We start from the raw sequence: 16,197 nt of genomic DNA on the forward strand, positions 1-16,197 counted from the left end.
GACTCGGGCAAATTCTCTGCCCTTCTCGGGCTTCTTGTTCGCCGCCACATTCGTCGACACTCTTTGACGCGGCTCTAAAACAAACAAACAAAAAGGTTTTTGCGAGGAGCAACGCACTGCTGTTTCCCTGTGAAGTAATTGTTGTAATTGCAGTGGCGCTTGGGGCTGACTCGGAGGAGGATCTGCCAGCCATGTGCCCATGCCAGAGAATTAGGATGGCGTTGACTCCACGACGAACGTGGAATTGAAGCTTCGCAGCCAGTTCTGGGAATCTGTCGCCGGTTGTTGACTTAAGGGGGCCCCCGTTTCCAGCGCGTGAAAGAGGACAAAACTTAGCTCGGCCCTTCCCCTCCCCCCGTGGCCGAGGATTCACGAGGAATACTAAACAGCCCAGCGGAGAGTACAGTAGGCGCTGCGCTGCGAGACCTTTCCAAATGAGAGCCGTGGACCCTGACAGAGCGGTTTGCGCTCAAATGATCGAAGTCTTCTTATCTGCCGGTCCGCAGGCGCTTCGCGGGTTTATTATTGCGCCTCTTCTCCGAGACCGGTGAGAACGTGAAGTGCCGTCGACGCCACGGTCCTCGCGACGCGCAGGACGGTCACCTGCACTCGTGCAGAATCACAAACTCGCAGGGGACACGCCACTTGTGCCTGCACGTGGCTTGTGGCCAGGCAGGCAAGAGGGGGCTGTAAAGGGGCCGGGGAGAAGGGAAGGAGGCGGCGGGGGGGGGGACCTGGGCAGGCAGGCGGTAGGGCGGATTAGGAGAAGCGGAATGCTAAAGGCGCTGTGAACTCAATCTCTTGACAGCTCCTTTATTTTCTTGCGCGCAAAGGTGAGCGCCACTGGAAGTGCACTGGCAGAACAGGCGAAAGAGTGTTCCTTAAAGTGCAGTGGTGATTAGCAAGCAGGGAGAGAAAGCAATTTGAAGTTACAATAGGTATTTAGATGAATGCTTATTCAACTTTGTAGAATGGTCTTTAGTTGTTTCAGTGGTTATCCTTGATGTGACATTTGCCTTTAGACGGGAAATTAATGCGTGGGACATCAAGAGCACTAATTGTCGCATCAATCAGTCCAAGGCAAGCCTTGATCGTCGGTCTGGATTGACGGTAAGGCTGACGGTAATGTCTGTTCGTCTAGTTTATGCCGTGTCCGTATTCTATAATTAATTTCGAAGAGCACTCGTAGACAGTTAAATCTAGTAAATTCCGTAACTACTGTACAATTGTTGGTGCAAAAACTAAGGGTTAAGTTGTATTTTTGCAAACATTACTGGCTTACAAGGGCTTAGTGCCGTAATCCTGAAAATGTTAAATATTGTGTTATTATCATGAATGTGTATGTACCGTGGTGTAGCAGGGTAAGCATGGGTCATTGTGCAAAAATATACATTTGGGTGGGGGGGGGGTCCTGGACCGCGGTGCAATTGCACCGCCTGTACACTCAATGGCTATGCCACTACTGTGGATGGCTTCCTTTTGTTAATTTGTGTAACAGCTGCAGATACAAAGCTTGCACGAGTGTGTCTGCCTGTCGACAACATTTCTCCAGGGCCCCCTTTCGGTCAGTCCACGAAAAGTGTTTCCATTGTTAAAGTGCGTATGGTCTGTGGCGCACGGTGGAAGGGAAGAGTGAGGATAAAGCCTCGTGTGGTTTGAGAGAAACAGCTCTCAAGGGAGGGTGCTGAGGATGGGAGAGGACAACTGGATGTGGGGAAGGCGGGTGGAGCATGTTAATAGTCAGGGGCTAAAGTGAGGAGCTGGTTGGGTTGTCGAGTGGGCGTTGAGTGAGCGGTTTCATAAAGATTTCATGGCCTTGTGCATGTGTCAACACACTGTACAACTCATGGTAGCATGTTGACACAACACGTTTCATCATCGGTCATTGTTTATCCACTGCTGAATAAAGGGAAGCATCATCATTTCTCAAGGTCTTGCGATGTCGTGCTCTCCTGCAAGTGAGATAATTTCATTGCTCCGTCTCCAAAGTGGACATACATTGTCAATTATAGTTCAACATGCAGTGTCCCTCGTAACATTGAAATATGAAGTGTATAATGTGAATTTTCTTCTCTAATTCTTTCCGTCCCTCTTTCTCTCTTTCGGTGTAATTTCCCAGCATGCATCTCCATTATGCTACTTTGCACACACTTCAGCTTGTGTTCCATTTTCTTCGTCAGTATCCACGTGTCCCATCCATGTCGGAGCAGCTGTTATGGCGCTGATTGAAAACTTGCTCACATTAGTCGCCTTTCGATTCCCCAATAGCACCAGAACCTTCTCTCCTTTCGTCTTTATTTCAGCATTTTTATCACAAGCCATCTTTCACCACCATGCACAAATAGGTTGCCACAGGGCTAAAGGGGCGATCAGTGGAGGGCAGTGCTGCAACATCCATTGTTGTAATGTACTTGTGTAGTGGTGATACGCGCTGGGTGTATATGTCGTGTGCCAGCGCGTATGTACGGGTGTGTGTGTGGTGACGCGCGCTGACGGGGAGGAGCAGGCGTCAGTGCGCGGGTGGGGGTAGTGCTGCTGATTGGCTGTGTGCCGGTGACGCGCCCAGAGGGAGTGATCGGGTAGCAGCGCGGTGTGATTGGTCGGGGAGTGGAAACACGCGCTGAGCGGAACCGGATCGTAGGGATAGCGCGTGGGGATTGGGTAACTGAGGAGCGGTGCCGACGTTGAGGTCCGCATCCGCTCCGTCTCCCGGGAAGAAGGGGTATATAAGGTGATGCACAGAGGAGCAGGGGCAGAAGTGGAACCATCTAAGAATGAAGACGAAGGTGCAGAGATAGAGCCCGGAGAGGAGAGTAATGGAGAGTAGAGGAGAGTAAGGTATAAGTGTGTAGCCAGCGAGAGAGAACGGTCTACACGAGCTGAGTAATGTATAGTGTGTAGCCAGCGAGAGAGAACGGTCTACACGAGCTGAGTAATGTATAGTGTGTAGCCAGCGAGAGAGAACGGTCTACACGAGCTGAGTAATGTATAGTGTGTAGCCAGCGAGAGAGAACGGTCTACACGAGCTGAGTAATGTATAGTGTGTAGCCAGCGAGAGAGAACGGTCTACACGAGCCGAGTATGCATACGGTGTAGCCAGCGAGAGAGGAAGGTCTACACGAGCCGAGTATGCATACGGTGTAGCCAGAGAGAGAGATGCAAAGTCTACACGAGGCGAGTGGAGAGTGTAGCAGAGGCGCAGAGTCTACACGAGGCGAGAGAGGAGTGTAGCCGAGGCGCGGAGTCTACACGAGGCACAGAGAGCCGGCAGCACAGAATCCAGAGTCAAGAGAAGCGCATTGTGAAGAAGAGAGGCCACGCGTTGTATTGTTACAAGTCAAGATTTAATAAAAGAAGTGTGTTCCCGTCAAGGAGTTTCCTGCCGTCATTTTCCAATACTTCACTTGTATCCCACCACGTATTTATCGTCAAACAATTCCCATGACCCACATTACTGGGGGGCTCTCATCCAGCAGTGGTTTGACAAAAGAGCCGGTGCATGTAACCGTCCGTATAGAAATGCAATATAATATATACACACACACAGAACATATACCATGTGCGGATGTTTGCTTGATGTGCCCCATTGAGTTGCAGGATCTGTTGTCTACCCAGGGAGCTGGCATCGCTTCGTGCCCGCGATTGCGCGGTTGTAAAATGGCACTCGATTTGCATGTCCCCTGGAGACGTGAGCTCCATTTGTCACGTCGTTCATACAAACACGTCTGCCTCTATTGTAGTTGTCAACGCCGTCCATTAGCCCCCGGGCGGGCGGACGAGTGACCGTCGTGACCCTGGCCAATGAGACCGCGGCAGATTGAGTTATGTTTCGCTCCCACTCGATGTTCTTGATTAATTGAATCTCGCGCAATGTTGTGAAGATGCTTGCGGCAACCTTGACACGAGCGTTCGCCGCTTTATCGCGGAAGTTCGTGGTTCGAATCCAGCAGCCACCCCGATTATTACTGCGGGTGGACCGACCTGTAACAGAACCGCATGCCGTCCGCTTCACTCAGTGGACGTTCAAGATGACATTTGCAAGAATGGGCCAATCGCGTCCTGGCATTGGGTGTCCAAATTTGGTACCAGCGTGTTGATGCACACAACCACTGTGATGCACGCGGCGTGTGACTTTATTTAACCGTGGCTCATGCGAGGTGCGCACTGTGCGATAATTCCCGTTGATGGATCAAAGGCAATCCGCATTCATCAACCAACTCGTGCAGCGTTATACAATGCCAGCAGCTCTGCCCTACAGAAGATTGGTCAACTTTAAACGCAGCGCTTGCACGGGCGAGTGGGGAATTGTTTCAGATCGCAGAGGTAATCTCGGAAACAGCTCAACATTGAATTTATAGTAGACCTCGAGGTGGAAGATGGGTGGGTTTAGGTGTATGTGGATATGCTCGGTGATATTGCAAGGTTGGCATGAGCCCCGGCGTAAGGGGCCGTCCATAAATAACGTCACGCACCTGGGGGGTGGGGGGGTCAGACATTTGTGACGATGTGTGACGAGGGGGGGGGGGTTGAGAAATGTGACGTCACATCAAAATGCGCAACTTTAAATAAATATAGACAACACGTTCTACTTAATTAGATAGTCTTTTTAATAAAAGTTTTCTCCTACAACATCAGAGTGCAGGCAGCGCCACATTAAATACGCACTACAATGACAATAGTTTAAAGCGATTTGAAGCATGTTTTTTTTTTCAAAATGGAAATCTGGTTTGGGGGGGGGGCAGAGCTTTGTGACGTCATATTTGAGGAGGGGGGGGGGTCTGACTTTTTGTGACGCCGTGTGACGAGGAGGTGGGTCAAAATCGTCCAAAATTGCGTGACGTCATTTATGGACGGCCCCTAAGGAAATTCAGTTTTACCACCGTGTCCACCTTCCTCCCTTCTTCGTGGCCCACACACCGGCCCTCTCTGGCGTGTGCGCCATGGTGCAGTTGCACCGCCTACTCTCCCGATAGCTACACCCCATAGTGCTAGGTTCACATTTTGACGAAGCGACTGAAAGGCATCTCCATGGCGATTCCACCCCCCCTCTCCCCCATTGTTGCTGAAAGAGGCATCGGCACAATTTTGCTAAAACTCGATAAAAAAGGAAAATTCGCCAATAACACGCGAATTGAAATCTTGTGTATGTAGCTGGCCGCGCGCGCGCGGGCGAGCAATATGCAATGTGAAGAATTGAACATCACCGCGTGCGGCATGCAGTGAAGGCCTCTCTCTCCACTGGCGGAAACTCTCCCACTGCCGAGCATTTCAAGCAGATAATAACATTCGCTCTGGGATTTGCAGTAATGAGATGAAGGCGAGCAGGGGGGGGGGGTCTATTTTTGGCTGAAATATTCACCAAGCAGGGCAGCATGAGCAGCTCCGATGAGGTGCACATCCTTACAGGAAGTGGATGACAAACTTTGTTCAACTCCTCTATGCGCGTGACCTTCAAGATTGTTTGTGCTCAACAAAGGCAAAAGAGATTACAGGGGAGGGGAAAGAGATTAGAGGCACACATGCTCGCACACAGATCCCCTGTGGCAGCAAGTGCTGTTAGCGAGCACCAATTAAGGCTGACGCAGCGCATGAAGGAGTGGGATGGACCGCACCAAGCCGGGCCGTGTTTGTCTCCCCATTGCAGTACGAGGTACTTCAGGCTGGGTCGACCCAAGGCATACCCAGCGCAGGATCAGACACCACTCGCCACTGATGTCATCCGTGGCTGGGAATCAAAATTAAGGTCGCAGGATTTGTAGCACACTCTGGGAACCATTCCGCAAATGCTCCCCACACACACACGCGTACACGTGTGTACACACAGGCAAAGACAAAGACTCCCCGTATAGCCTTAACAGACTGTTCGGGCAAGCGCTGTTATCGAGCACCTATGAAGGCCAGCCCGGTACACGAGGGGGTGGGTGGCGAGCACTACGCCCGACGGCCTTTGTCTCCCGAGCGGCGCTGTTGTTTTACACGCCGCACCAGGTACTTATTTGAGGCTGAGTCGACCGAGGAGAGGCCCAGGACCGATTCAGATAATCGTCACTGGTGTTGGCCGTGAGTGGGAATCGAACTCAGATCACCAGGGTCGTCGCGCAGCGCACTAGCCGCTACATTACCGCTTCCCACACACACAGGCACACACATTTAAAGCGTGAAGATTCATACCTCTGACAGTTAAACTAAGGTCACACGCATCGTGATTGAGTCAACTCAGGGTTTCATATAAAAGGCGACGTTGGGCAATGACCATTCGACTGCATAGAGAGGCCACTCTCTAACTCTCTGGCCTCTCGATGTTCTGTGAAGGGGGGCTTTTGGGCCATTGCCTGAAACGTCGCCTATTATATGACAAGTTGCCGCAGTCTTATTGACGAATGTGTTGCGTTTTTTGTTATGTGCTTGCGCACCGCTGCCAATGCAGTGTCACCAAATCATTGGCTTCACATTTAGTATTTTGTTGCTAACAACTGCAATGTTAATGTGCAAAACTGCATGGAGAGGGTCAAAATGTGCCAAATTCTAAAATTAACTGCTAATGTATTCAATTATGATAATAGCAATCATCACAAGCAAAATTAACACATGGATTGTGAATAACATTGCTACTAAACCTGGGATATCTGATTCTAATTTGAAGTAACCAATTACTGTACCGATTATCGGTTCTATTACTCAGCTAACAGGATTATACAAAAATAGTTCCCGAGCAAAAGTCAAAGCTCTGTTCACATGGTGTGCCACTGGAAAGGTGGTGATGGGCGTTGCTTGGTGATGCCATTGGCATCATCAGCCACATCACCACTGGGTGTGTGTGGCTTGGAAGGGGTTTCCCACCTTCAGAAGGCAAGGATGTCAGGGTGGGTGCCATATTTCTAGGGGCCTAAGTATTCGACTACGTTAAGTAGTTAATTACAATTTTCAGTTTGAATATTATATATTAAAAAAAATACCTCGCGACTTTTAATGTCCCCTAGAACAAATTGGAGGTTTCCCCAGGACATCGGCTACCTTTAAAAAAAAAACGAGGACGATCCTGAGTTAAAACCATGACAGGTGGCTAACCCTCTCCGCGGCGTGCTGTGTGTCCCGCAGACAGCAAGTCCCGCGACAGCGGCATCGGCGAGATGGAGGAGCTGTCGGTGCCGCACAACATCCAGATCAGCAACATCACGTGCGACTCTTTCCGTATCCGCTGGGACATGGAGCCACGGGACCGGGAGCGCGTCACCCACTACTTCATCGACCTCAACAAGAAGGAAAACAAGAACTCCAACAAGTTCAAGCACAAGGTGCGCCATGTTGAATCACTTTGTTGACAAGGCAAAGTGAGACTATCAACTATGCACTATTTTTATTTTATTTTACCAGGCAAGGCCCGCTAAGCTATACAGCTGTTTTTTCAGGAGTAACCTGGCCACAAATAATAGCTCAACGAAGTGGCTCATCACATGGAAATGTATAGCAGCCAAATACTCGAAATTCACGTTGATTCTAAATATGGAGGGGAAAAACCAGACAATCCGGAGTAAAATTCACGCATCCACGGGGAGCACATGCAAACTCCAAATATATAGGCGTCAGGGTCGGCATCGAACCCACGACCTCCTGCATACCAAACGAGGTAGTTAACATCTCGCCACCACTGGGGATGTGCAGCATCAATGAGGTTCACATTTAACCAACTACCCACTATTTTTATGGGAATATAGGGAGTTGTTTTACCATACTTCGCCACGGTGATAGGTGCGGGTTTGTAAAGGCAGAGATGTAGGAGTATAGTACAGTACAACAATGCATTTTGTTTCACTAATCTACACTGAAAACATAGCTCTGCAGCATCATCTTTTTTATGCATGGTGGTTTCAAATCCAAGCAATATCCAGGCTTCCACGTGATTTGATCATAGGTATTCTTAGGTTTTTTCGGTAAAGTCACGTGACTTTACCAAAAAAACCTAAGAATATGATTCCTTGCAGTCACGAAAGCTTCAAATCTAGAATTGATCATAGGTAATAACGTTGTTATTTTTCTAGGTAAGTGTAATGCAGTCTAAAACGTATTTTTCAGAAATGTCCTTTATTTGGATTGTTTGCTCAATTCCATTAATGGGTGCTTTGCATGTGGGAAGATACAGGAGTTATCAGAGAATACTCACCATGCCTATGAGGGGACAACACAGCCTCACAACCCATCTGCCGTACTGCCATCACCTAGAGCCACCTCATGGCCCAGCGGGCTTATTTTTTTTTACTAATTGATCAAACCCAACCAACCCTTACGTCCAAAGTGCCAGATTGAAGGCCTGAGCCAGCACCCCCATCAGATTGAAGCAGGATAGAGGTGGCTGGCTGGCTCAGAAGGATTAATGCTGTCATCGACTCAGTCGGCACCGCTGAGATCATGCGTTCGAGTTGGGATTTTAGCCACCTGTGATTAAGTGCGGCGAGTTGGTGATTTTGGTGAATACACAAACATGCTATACAGTACAGCAGTCCCTCGCCAAACCATGGTTTCGAGTATCCACGCATAATTCTATGCATCCCATTTTGCCAACCACGGTATACAGTTTTGCGTAAGCACCGTTTGGTTTTTCGCCACCCGTCATTTCACATCTCTGCCACCAGTGGCGCATCAAGCGCGTGTGCCTCACGCTTGCCCGCGTCGTTCAGTGTTGTGCAGCAGTCGTCAAAGCGTAGTGCTGCAATTTATACCTCGTGAGAGTGTACTGTAATCAAGGCCGTAGCCATGGAGTCAACATTGAGGGGGGCCAAATCTTCCAGGGGGTCTAGGGGTCACCCCCCCAACAGAAAAAAAAAATCTAAATTTGAAAACAAATTTCCTGCAATTTACTACCTAAAATATAAAAAAATTCTCTAACACATAGGATGGACTTTTTATTAATTTTTTACAATAATGTCTAATAGTATATTGTATTTATTACATTGCTCTGTTTTTTACCTTTTCTTGTTTCATTGCATGTAATGGCAGAGATTCGGGATTAATAAAGTACAACCACAATCATATTAACATGAAGCTATTTTATAGCAATATATTGGGGGGGACATTTTGAGCATATTTGAATATTGGGGGGGATGTGTCCCCACCAATATATATTATAATTACGGTCTTGACTGTAATTACTGAATAATACCAATAATTATTGCCCATAATCGTGGCCCCTACGCGTCGAGCTGGAGGTGAAGGTGTGCGTAATGTGAAGATTTGCAAGGAGAGTAGTTTACCTTCAGAGAAACAAGTTCTGAGGACGGGGACAGCCCCTCATAGCCAACCTCCCTCCTCCCCTAACATCACCATCAGCGTCATCATCGTCATCATCGTCATTATCTGGACTTCACTATCAATATTAAAGGCAATTGAAAGTAGTTTTGTTAACTATTAATATGAACGTTATTTTTCTTCCGTAAACATACTTCTCATGTTTACTGAATGCATACGATGCGTAGTTAGGCTTCGATGGGAGTGTTAACTGCGGCCACGGAACCTCACCCCCTATTTTCCATAAGCCTTTAGTCTTGCCAACCATGGTTTTGCCAACCACCGGAGTTTTCCAGAACCCTTACTCCGTGGTTGGAGAGGGATTGCTATATGGTGTTTTATTTTACTTGGCTTATTCCATCTCTGAGAATTATATTTTCTGGTTTGGTTGACATGGCAACGGCATGGCCTAGCGGTAGGGGATAGTGTTGTTTCAGAGGTTCCTGGTTCTAATCCAGCAACCGCCCGGATTTAAACTGCTGTGGGTGTAATCACCATTATACTACGTGGCACCTGCTTCACAGTGGACATTAAAGATCCTCTGATTCGCAGGAGTAGGCTGCTGTGTGCCGGCGTCAAAGTCCCACTTTGCCAAATGCGTAAATGACCCGCAATTTACTGAATTGGCAATATACATAGTAATTATCGCCCCCAACTGGCAAACTAATGTCTCCAGGTTACTTTTCAAAATGAGACCCTGGTCTCATGAGTTCTGACCAGCTTAAACAAAAAAAACCTGAAATGTTGACTCTTTCCAGGGGATACAAAAGGTAGTTTGGGATTTTGCATGAGCTTAGGGGCTAGTTTATTGGGTTGGGTAGAACCCATCAAAGTTGTGCATATGGTGAAGTCTCAACAGGAGGATGACCTCTGGGTTTTGCTCACTCGCCAAGTGGTCGTGCCCACAGGACGTGCCCACCAAGCTGGTGGCCAAGGCAGTGCTGCTGCCCATGACAGTGCGGGGCCACTGGTTCCTCAGCCCGCGCACCGAGTACACAGTGGCTGTGCAGACGGCCTGCAAGCAGCATGACGGGGACTACCTGGTGTCCGAGTGGAGCTCCATCGTCGAGTTCTGCACCGCAGGCGAGGGCCGCACTGCCAAACCCCACAGCATCCATGCAGCTGCCGAGAGTCAGCCGCGGGGCAGCTGCAGTAAATTATGAAATTTCGTAACTACACGACGATGTCACTCGAGTGCTGTAATGGCGCACTGAATGTTCACGGTTTTATTTCGAATCGCTTGTTAATGCAATTCAATCACAAAATGAGCACGACATCTGGGTAGAAGGAGGCAAGTCAGCACGAGAGAGAGAGAGGACAATGCCCGTGGCACAGCTCGGGACGAGCCAACTGGGAATCGGGGCCCAGCACCAAGAGTGACAATGCGCCCCGCGGACAGCCAGGGTAGCAAGGGCAGCGCCAACGAGTCTCGCGGTATCCTTGGGGCAAGGGGGATGCCCTTCACCAAATGAGTAGCTTGGCTGTAAGATTAAAGTATTTTTCATTCACGAAGCTTCAAACTTGAGTCCGAGAGCCCGGGATACATATCCTAGTTATATATGTACCAGCCGAGATTTTACCTTTTCCATTCAATCTTTTTTAAAAAACCTTAGAACGTGAATAAACATTGTTGCAGTTGCCATGGGGAACTGGCCATTGTGAGGCTAAGTTCAGGCTGAACGGTCGTGACTCTACACAAGTGCCGCTGCTCCACGAACATTTTCCATTGGCTGCTGTACTGCTGCCCTATTGCTGCTGCTGTTGCTGTCTCTGTTGCTGCTCTTGTAATTCTTCTACTGCTGCTGCTGCTGCTACCACCACTGCCGTTGCCTCTGCAGACTACTCCAAGGCGCACATGGCACAGCTCCTGGAGAAGGCAGAGTCGGCGGCAGGCCGGATGCTTCCCTTGACCGTCTTCTACCGGAACCAGAACAAGGAGTACTTTGACTTTGTGAGGTTCGTCTCACACGAGCCCTAGTCACTCTCACGGTGCCGGTTGTGGTGTTGATTTTTTGATCCGAGCTGGACGCTTATTTTTCTGTTGTCAACTTTTTGATTCGTGGCGCTCTTCGGTGTCAAGCATTTAGCTTGAGGCTCGAGCATTTTCAGAAATGCTCGCTTTCTCACGACTAGAGGCGCACACTTCCGGGACAGGTGAATCGTTCCACGAAATATTTCCCTTAAAATGTGATAGTGGAATCACTGGCAACCGACTGAAACCATTTCTCCCCACTGGCATCTGTTAAATCAACTCTCAAGCCAAGATTATCCAATGTCACGTCTCCACCCCTTCCACATTGTGCAGTCTACCACAGTGTCTCCAAATGTGATAGCACTGTAATTGCCCTCCCTCATTGGCGGATCTAAACGTTTCCTTATGAACACATTCATAGTCTGGGCTTGATCTATTCGCTGTGAACAGTGGTCATAGGTCACACATAATAAGCGAGCAGCGTGATATAAAATGGGCCCTAATGATGTAAAATTGACTGTGACAATTCACCCTTCGTGGCCGGTGTTCTGGCCACTAAGGCATTTGCCGCAGAGCTGATGGCTGAATGCCGGCAGATACGTGGTCATTTCGGCAGCAGTTTAACAGATTGCACTGCTGTTAAAGGTTTTGCGATGTTGCAAAAAACCGTCGATTGTGTGCATGTTTTGCAAAAACACAAATATGTACGAGCCTTAATTTCCTGCAATATATGGTTATGGGCTACTGTTTGGCATACATTTCATGCAAACAATGAACATTTTGTTAATATATAGCCTAGATATTTCAGATGTATTATTGCACATTTGTATGGCTTGCATATCTAAAGGGCACAAACCAAAAAAGCATTAACTTACGGCACCATCGCTGTTATTATAAACAGATAGCTTGTTCTACATGTAGACATAGGGTGCTAATTCTGCCAATTCCAGTGCAAAATTTACAATTGTAATTTCTCGTGTTCCACACTAGGGTCATGGTTTTATAAACAAAGGTTGCATTTTGTGACATGCTGGGTCGCACTAGCTTAACTTCGTTTACCAAACTGATACATTAGTTTCTTCCACGGAAAGAGTAATGGATGTAAGAATAACTTAAAGCCAAATGTATAGACGTAAAAAATGATAGCAGGTGGGAGCAGTTGTGTGCAGTGTTTCACACTCCTTGCGATGAACCCAGCCAACTACGTTTCATTCCTCGAATAACATGAGTGGTGAGTGATATCTGAACCGGTCCTGGCACTGTCCACCCCTCCACCAACAATAACCACTTCTTTATTTATCCATGAAAGCCACAAGGGATCTTTTTCAGGAAAGTCCTGTACGGGGTTTGAACTTTAATGTCTCAGCCAATTTTACGAGTGTTCATAAGGTATGGGAGGAAACTGGAGCACCCGGAGAAAAAACACACATGCGAGGGGGCAACATGCTATCTCCGTACAGATGGAGCCAGATCCAATCCGCATTTACCAGCGTGAGGTATGACCAAACGACCCCCACAACTGAAAGGTTTGTGGGGAGGCCTTCATCCAGCAGTGTGCTTCCCCCCCCCCCCCCCCCGCTGAGTGCATCTCTGCCCGGATCCATTGTGCAGGCACGCAAATCGCTGCGCCGCCGCTCCACTTGAAAGCAATAAAACTCCACTGTTAATTATCGCTCATCCCTTTCCTGAACAGGGAGTCATGCTCCAACGCCATGCCGACCTCCGTAAAGGACAACAGTGGGAGCCACGGCTCTCCCATCAGCGGCAAGCTGCACGGCGTCTTCATGAGCTGCAACACGGAGTTTAACACGGGCCAGCCGCCGACCGACTCGCCCTACGGCCGCTACCGCTTCGAGGTGACGGCCGCCGAGCTCTTCAGCCCCAGCACAAACCTCTACTTCGCCGACTTCTACTGCATGTACACGGCGTATCACTACGTGGTGCTGGTGCTGGCTCCCGAGGGCTCGGAGGGCGACCTCTTCTGTCGCGAGCGCCTGCCGCTGCTCGACCCGGCCACCAACCGCTTCCTGACGCGGTCCGTGGCGCCGTGCGCTGCCGAGGGCGCCGATGGGGATGCCGGTGACGGCGAGGCGGTGTATCACCATGCACAGGTACGGCCACGTCACGCCCGCGGCCTGTGGATGTGAGAGCGCAGGGTGAAGGGCTGGCGGCTGGGAAGAGAGGTGCAGAAAATCGACGCTCAAGAGCGGTTCTTATGGGGTGGCCTTTTATCGATGGCGGTATGGGCGGTGGTGCAGGAGCGGAAGGGAGGCACAGGTCACATATACTCCAGTTACACAGTGCCTTCCACTACAACCACATATACTCCAGTCACACAGTGTCTCTTACTACAGCCACATGTACAACTGTCACACAGCACATCGTGTTTTTGTACCTAGGCCAGAACATTATATTCGTACCAACATTCTTAACGAGCCATGAATTCATCGCCAACTTTGTTCAATGCCTCGGTGAAAGGGGCCACAAAGTTAAATTGCCGAATGACGAGGCTGTATGACGTTTTGCTTGGTGCGCTGTCTGTGTGTGAGCCAAGGAAACATTGTACCATTTATCCGGTGCCACCTCTCATCTTTCTCACCATGCATTAATCATCCTGGATCCAGTTTACGGAGTACGCTGTGTTTTTCTGCTCGACAATTTACTACGCAGAATTTACCACCACATCTGCAATGTCACTCTGACAGCATAACGTCCATTGACGAACCCTCGTCGGTAACGGGCGCAGTTATTTGGCGGAGCTAAATAACGCGTTTTTATGTCCTGCGCATATGTTATATCCTTTGGAAACACTTCAAAAACAGAATTATAGCAGTAGTTTAGAGGAATATGTAAACCCGAAAAGATTTACAGCTCAAGTATATACACACACATGCAGACTCTTGTTTCTCAACGTTGACCAATATAGTCACTATCATGATGTTACTGCATGGACATTGAGATCTCATCATAAAACTATGATTACATTAAGCTACGACTTAGAGTGTAATTAGCCATATTTCTAACTATTGTCAGACACACACATGGGTGTTTATCTACAACAGACGATTGTTGTTTTGGTTTTGTATCTTCCTCTAACCAAAAAAAGTTATCTCACCATGAGCTGGACAAACACATATGCACGCTATCATTCACAAAGGGTGACCTTGGTTACATAAAAGTTTGCAACATAAATGTTAAATCAACGAAATTGGTAGACAACCAAATAAACTGGAGCAGAAAAAAGTTTAAAGTGATGATTTAACATTGAAATAATGGGTCAATTTGGACAATGATTAAATAGACGTAATTTAGATCAAACGTTACATAAACAACAAAATGTTTTATTTAACTTAAGTGTAATTACTTCGTGTGATGCATTAAAGGAGAATAAGGATTGCCCAACCACAGGTATTTCCTCTGGGAACAGTACACTGCAGTCTTGTAGCTATGTCTTCGGTCGCAACGATTTTAAACCGGCAGGAGCAACCCGAGTGCCAGGTTCACCACGACGTTTTGCCGTGTGCCACCAGGACGTGATATTGGAGGTGATCTACGCGGAGCCGCTGGACATAGCCAGGGGCAAGCTGGGCCAGATCAAAGGCCACCAGCTCATGAGCCTCTCCACAGCCAACGCCAAGAAGGACCCCAGCTGCAAGATCTGCAACATCAGCGTGGGTCGGTAAGGCCATTCCTGCCGGTGAGGCAGCCAGCCAGCCTGCCCGCCCGTCCTCTCCGTCCGGCTTCTCCATCCGATGCCCGCCCTGCTACTACCCGTCTCTCCAGATTCAAGTGCGTCCGGCATGAGGTGGCGACGAGGGCTCGAGTAGCGCCAGGTTTGTAGCCGTCAACATCGTTGTTGTCAAAACGGGTTTTAACCTCTTGACGGTCACTCTGTGAAATGCTCTCACCTGGTGGGAGTCTCCAGCTTGGTTATAGTTGCCCGCACGACCATTCTCTTTCCAACGAACACAACAATCTTTTTTTTCCACGACAGATGATACAATGACAAAGGCAGGAGAACGTGGGTAGAATCGAAGGTTTTCTCCGGGTCGCTGGGAGGGCTGTCAGATGTAAAACCTGTAGATTTAGGGCATGGGGATGTGGTTTTTGGTGTGAGGATGTGGTTCAAACATGGTGTGGTGACCGTTTTAGGGGCTGGTCAGTCAGTGGGTTTGTGGTGCGGTGCATTCAGGCCGAGCGGCAGGGCTGTCGGACGAAAGTTGATCTGGCTCTCGCGAGATAGCCACTAGGTAGCATGCGCCTCACGCGGAGAGGATTTTTCCACCGCTCACAAGAGCCGGATACAGATTTTTTTTTCACAATTTAAATAACATAATTGTTAACCAATGATTATTTAAACACTTAGGCACTTGCACAACATCGTACTTTTACTTTCAAATATTATATAATTTGCACACTTCTGTGGTTTGCATTATTCAACTATTTAATAAGGCGAAGCGTAAAAGATGTTTTTTTGTTCCAAATGTTTAACAGTATTGTATTCGAACAAATGAACGGTGAACTGTCCTTTAGCCTAATATAGTCAACAAAAATTGGCTCATATCACTGAAAAGTGTATTCATCTATGGCGCTTCACTATTATTTTTAATGGAGGTTGAATGTGTACAAGTAAAGTTCTGGATATTTTAGTTTCGTGGCAGGGTTTGATGAAGTGCATGATGTTTTCTGTAATCACCTACAAAAAGATGGCAATCTACTAAACATGCAGGACACACGCCTGTCACTGCCAGGGCTTAACAATTACGGTGACCTCGTCCACCATTATAACACCTATTTAATCAAAAGAGCATGCTTGTGAAGTTGGTCAGTTGCACACCATAGAGAGTGTTGTACTGACTAACTCTGTAGTTAAGCACAGGAGCGTCTCTGCGTATGTTACTAAATGAAAAAAAGAAGAGATCTAAAAAGAAAGTCCTGTTAAA

General features: G+C 48.1%; 1 protein-coding gene across 4 annotated transcripts in view; it reads left to right on the forward strand.

The window, feature by feature from the left end:
- The window catches only part of LOC144720697 (phytanoyl-CoA hydroxylase-interacting protein-like), a 28,242-nt gene extending 12,045 nt beyond the window's left edge, over window positions 1-16,197 (forward strand). Inside the window, exons 1-6 of one of the 4 annotated variants that reach the window (XM_078597664.1) lie at window positions 420-547; window positions 7,099-7,295; window positions 10,191-10,365; window positions 11,121-11,238; window positions 12,948-13,365; window positions 14,785-16,197. In XM_078597664.1, the coding sequence (XP_078453790.1) occupies window positions 7,131-7,295; window positions 10,191-10,365; window positions 11,121-11,238; window positions 12,948-13,365; window positions 14,785-14,937 (1,029 nt within the window). In that variant the 5' untranslated portion in view covers window positions 420-547; window positions 7,099-7,130 and the 3' untranslated portion in view covers window positions 14,938-16,197. Of the gene's footprint in view, window positions 1-419; window positions 548-859; window positions 1,111-5,653; window positions 5,744-7,098; window positions 7,296-10,190; window positions 10,366-11,120; window positions 11,239-12,947; window positions 13,366-14,784 lie in introns of those variants that run through there. The other 3 variants (XM_078597662.1, XM_078597665.1, XM_078597666.1) reach the window with 3 other exon arrangements.

Source organism: Lampetra planeri, chromosome 9, assembly GCF_965212315.1.
Source record: "Lampetra planeri chromosome 9, kcLamPlan1.2.h2, whole genome shotgun sequence".
Taxonomy (NCBI): domain Eukaryota; kingdom Metazoa; phylum Chordata; class Hyperoartia; order Petromyzontiformes; family Petromyzontidae; genus Lampetra; species Lampetra planeri.